This window comes from Adiantum capillus-veneris, chromosome 17 (assembly GCF_014529385.1).
Source record: "Adiantum capillus-veneris isolate H3 chromosome 17, ASM1452938v2, whole genome shotgun sequence".
In the NCBI taxonomy this organism is placed as follows: domain Eukaryota; kingdom Viridiplantae; phylum Streptophyta; class Polypodiopsida; order Polypodiales; family Pteridaceae; genus Adiantum; species Adiantum capillus-veneris.
This window is the reverse complement of record NC_140947.1, coordinates 119,910,821-119,915,790: the sequence shown is the minus strand read 5'-3', so window position 1 is coordinate 119,915,790 and position 4,970 is coordinate 119,910,821. Positions and strand designations below refer to the sequence as shown.

The window sequence follows — 4,970 nt, the reverse complement described above, 5'->3', positions numbered from 1 at the left end:
ACAAACTAGTGAGAGGAGGTACATTGCCGTGTATGTGCCAATTGTTGAAAGTTTTTTGGTTGGTGCTATTGCTTTCATTTGAGAAGTGCTAAGATTGAATGGTGAACTTGGTCTTGATAGTAACTAACATAAATAAAAGACTCACTGAGAGCAATTAGAGATCGAACCCACTATCCATTTTGCACAGAGAACCTAAAAGTTTGAACATGTGCCACTATGTGTGTTTGGTTGGCTTGTTTTCTTGAGCAAATGTTGGTAATAATCACACACATTTGGTGATAATTGGCTGAAAATGGCAAGTGTGGGTGGGGTTGCATCTTCTTGATGCAACAGAGGCAATGGACAAGCTCTAAAGTGGCATCATTGGATGAGTTAGACGAGGGATCAACATGTGTTTTTGTAGCATGGTGGACACACAATTGGGAATGAAGGAGTTGCTTGATGAAAGAAAAGTAGAAGGGGAGAGAAAGAGCACAAGGTCTTCTATGGAGAAGGGGCTATGGAGTTAGCAAAACTCAAAACGACACATTGAAAAATGGGGGGCAGAGGAGAGGGGGGTTGTAAGGGAAGAGAAGCTACCATGAGAGTGGTTTGGAGAAGATAAAGAGATTGACGTTAGATTATATCCGTATCGGACGGTGCACATTTAAATCAAAAAGTAGGGTCGATCCAGAGGGAGGCGAGATCAACCAATAGGGGGCCGTTTTAGGCGCCTCATAAACTAGACAGGCTCGTCGAGGGCGATCATCATTCATCGGGTGTGCATTTGTCTGTCTGAGTGCAATCGTAGTTCGTCATTCTCCCTCTCAATAGCTTAATTCTCCGTTCGGACGTTTCTCTATCAAGGTTTCATGGCGGCTGAAGATGTTGAGAAGGTGGAGGAGGCCACTGTGGAGGTCAAGGCCGATGACAAGCCTGCGAAGAAGGCCAAGGCCCCCAAGGAGAAGAAGCCCCGCGCTCCCAAGGCTCCTGCTGCTCATCCTCCATACTTTGAAGTAAGATCTTAATTTCCCTTCTAATCTGTAGCGAATTATAGTAACCACTGTCTGATTAGTACGAATTACTCCTCATCTGGTATTAATTTAGCCTTGTAATTTCAATTCGGCATTTGAATGTGTTGCAGATGATCGTCGAGGCCATCACTGCTTTGAAGGAGAGGACTGGCTCCAGCCAGCCTGCAATTGCCAAGTTCCTTGAGGGTAAGTACAAAACCGGCCTTCCGCCGAACTTTAAGAAGCTGCTGTCCGTTCAATTGAAGCAATTGGTGCAGAAGAAGAAGCTTGTTCAGATCAAGCATTCTTTCAAGTTAGCTGAGGGAGTGAAGAAGCCGGCCAAGCCTGCTGCAGCGAAACCTGCGGCAGCAAAGAAGGTGAAGAAGCCGGTAAAGGCAGCTGCGCCAAAGTCGCCCAAGCCCAAGTCTGCGAAGGCAAAGACAGCAGCGAAGCCCAAGCCGAAGCCGGCTGCCAAAGTGGCAAAACCTGCAGTGGAGAAGAAACCTGCAAAACCTGCAGCGAAGCCAGCTGCAGTAAAGAAAGCAGCGGCGCCCAAGCCCAAGAGGGCTGCTGTGGCTAAGAAGCCAGCTGCGCCGAAGCCCAAGAAGGCAGTCGCTGCTAAAAAGCCAGCGGCGCCAAAGCCCAAGAAGGCTCCTGCCCCGAAGAAGGCGAAGGTGGCTCCCAAGGCTAAAGCTCCTGCTACAAAGAGGGCGAAAACAGCGTAACTTTGTGAGCAGATAGATCTTCGATCTCGCTCTGGCTCTGCGTCTGTCCTAAACACAAAATGGTGTTTTTAAACACCGCCTTTTCTGTGAGGCTTATCAGCTGTGACTTCTTTAGATCAATCGTGCCTCTGTATACTTCCATGGGAACTGTACATACGTAACTCTGCAGTTTAGTGATGTACACGATAGCTAGTTGTGCCATGGCTTGCTGTATTGAGGTATGTTCTGTATTGGCCGGGGACCTAGGTCCCATGATTTCTGTACTGTTTTTCTGCTACACCTAATCGTCAGAGACGGGGTTACGCCCTTTGTATCACACCTCCCAGTTTGAATTAAGCATCACTGCTCACTTAAGGAATTGATGGATTTCTTAGCAATTTATTTGTTGATGCTGATTAGACGACCGAATCGAGCCTCCGACGCAGGTTTTTTTTTTTTTTTTTTGGGGGTTGGGGGGGGGGGGGGGGGGGGGGGGGGGGGTTTGCATTTGGTAGACCATGTTTTACATCAGCTCACTATATAGGATTGTGCTCACAAACCTACACGTGAGTACGTGGGTTAGTGGGCGTGCTTAAAGCCCTAACCATAATTGATGTGCTTATTTAACTGTTAGGCCCACTTTCTTGGCCTACCTAGGTCTAACTTTTGATAGACAAAAAGTTTATTTTGATATTTCCCTCCCAAGTCCTTTTTTCATATGCATAGAATCATATCAAAATTAGTATACATAACATACATTCAAGAGTACAAGTCATGCAATTTTGAGTTTCTAGCATAGGGTGTGTTTAAAAGCTCTTTCAAAGGTCTCCATGTAAATCTTTAAAGCTATGGAGCAACAAGAGCAATATACAATGCAAAATGTTTCAAGCATTGCTATGTTTATGCAGCAATAAGATGCCAACAACTAAAGCCTTTCAATCTTTTGTGAATAAAATGAAACACTGTGAAGGGAAAGATGTCACCAAGTCTCTTTGTTGTTATGGCAAGCAGATGGAGTTACGAGTACTAGAGACAGAGATGATTGGAAGTTTCAAGCTTGTTGTGGTTCTTGAAATTAGAGAGCACGTAAGGGGTATCATATGGAAGAGATTGGGAGCAATTCAAATTGGTCTTAAAGGAAGAATACTTCATGGAGACTTTGAGAGGGTTACGAAATGAACTTTCTTAGAATCTAAACTAACATACTATGGCAAAAAGGGAGTCACATGTCAAAATTTGTGACATGAAGGCCAAACTCCAAAACTGAGAGAAGCCTTGTGTGTGTGAGAGAGAGAGAGAGAGGTTGGTTGTACTAGCGGGTTTCAATTTCATTTCACGTATGCCCTTAACAAGCTTGTCAAGCATAGAGTTATCACCTCTTGGACTCAAGATAGCAGGCTTTGTTGGGATCTCAAGCATGCTAGAGATAGGAGAAGCACCATTCACCACCATCTTGTCTCTGCGTCATTGCCTCTTAGCAAGCAATAAAATTACATTCTCAACCTCTTTCCACTCTACCTTGTTCTTGTCTTCTAACAATAGCTCTAGCTTATTTGGGTCCCGTGGCTTGAAGAAACAATTCAATCTTTTCACTATCCAAAGTACCTCGTTCTGTCCCTGACTTGAGAATAGCGTCACTCAAAGTCTCTTAGCAATTCAATGATAGAAAGCTCTGCGTGAAATGAAATTGAAGTTGGCTAGGCTTGAAGTGAAAGGGAAACCTTTTAGACAAAAATCCCAAAGCAAAGAAGAATTTGTGCACGGATGTATATGGTGTAATAGCACACACCATGGCACATGTGCTTGATTCTATTTGTTATCTGGGGTTTGATTAGGTGGTTGCTATGATTTATCAAGCATTTGATGGTACTCATCGAGATCTATCCATTGATACATAGTATGCCATCAGATTCTTTATATTCTAGAAGACTCTATTTTTTGATGTGACAACTCCGTCTTATAATGGAATCTCTCCCCACATTGCAGCTTCAATAAAGTGCGGAGGCCATAACTTTTACAAATCAACTTCAAATTTGTCGGAGTTTGGGGATTTAGAACTTACTTTTTAAGATCTTTTCAATGATATGTTGGTTGATAGGGTTTTGACAAAGCGTTTATGTACTTCACCACGATTGCCCACTTTGGACAAGAGAGGCAAAGTCAAACCTCCTTATAGGGCCCCTTTGAGAGTCCAAATTTTTCCTAATGAGATTTACAGGGCTTGAATGTGCAAGAGTATGTGTTCAAAGATCTGCAAGGTGATGATTTAGAGGGGGTGCAGACTCCTTTAGCAAGATTTTGTGATGTAGAGGTCACAATGTGGCAGACTAATCCCATACTTGATGATGCCTATTCGAAGGGGGTGTATAATGAGATGCAATCTTTTGGTGGTACATATGATTGCATTCATTATAACAATGATATGGATAGGAAAGTAGATGCTATTTTCAATATGCATGTTGAAGTTTGTGCTACAGAAGTTCATAGATATTTGGATAATGGTTGGTGAGAAAATTGAAGAGCAATCTATATGCATGTTATATGTGGGAAGTCTATCTTGCAGCTTGAGTTTGTAGGGTAGAAGATTCTTCTGAAGCGAAAAACCCAGAGCTTATGTGTTATTGTACAAAGCTTTGGAAGGATTCTCTATTATGGATGCTAAAGGTACCGAGTAATACAGTCTTGTGCATGAGCTAATTTATGCAGATGTGCCTTATGTTGACCTTATGAATATGCTTGATGAGACTTTACTAGATTTTGAGTATGTGCAAAATATGGAATTTTTTTTTGATGTTTCTTGGGAGCCAAATGAGGAGGGCTTTGCCTGGGAATTGATGTATCCAGATACGCATGACGAGGTTCCTAATGCTAGAAAGGGATCTCCAAGCATGAACTCTTGCTCTCTTTTGAGCTTTCATAAAATAGAATATTCTCTCACAATCATTAGGAAGTGAATGGGCTACTGGATGAACTCTTTATTTAAAATGCTTAAAGCTTAAGCCAAGTTTAACCAAGCCTAAAAGAGTGGGCGAAAAGGCCCATGCTGGGCTTTGAAAAATGCCATTTCTATATTTTGTTTTTGAAATAGACTATTTTAACCCAAAAGAGAGGTGGTAATTGAATTTTATAATATATATATTTGAATTTTAAAATGTCTTTTTTCCATCCCTATCCCCTCTCTCTTACATTGAAACCCCTCTCTCTCACTTAGAGGTCATTAAGGAAGCCCTTTTTAACCCCCCCAGCCAGAGAAGCATATTTTTCACATTCTCTC

General features: G+C 42.4%; 1 protein-coding gene across 1 annotated transcript; it reads left to right on the top strand.

Moving 5' to 3' along the window:
• Window positions 1–742: 742 nt before the first annotated feature.
• LOC147437977 (uncharacterized) lies at window positions 743–2,075 on the top strand. The gene is made up of 2 exons (XM_086487363.1): window positions 743–995; window positions 1,124–2,075. Exons 1-2 carry the CDS (start codon window positions 852–854, stop codon window positions 1,715–1,717), a joined length of 738 nt encoding a protein of 245 aa, XP_086343489.1. The 5' UTR covers window positions 743–851; the 3' UTR covers window positions 1,718–2,075.
• Window positions 2,076–4,970: the final 2,895 nt, after the last annotated feature.

Coding starts and splice junctions, on each gene's coding strand:
- LOC147437977 (XM_086487363.1), top strand. CDS start 852: ATGGCGGCTGAAGATGTTGAGAAGGTGGAGGAGGCCACTGTGGAGGTC. Junction 996..1,123: donor CTCATCCTCCATACTTTGAA/GTAAGATCTTAA, acceptor AATGTGTTGCAG/ATGATCGTCGAGGCCATCAC.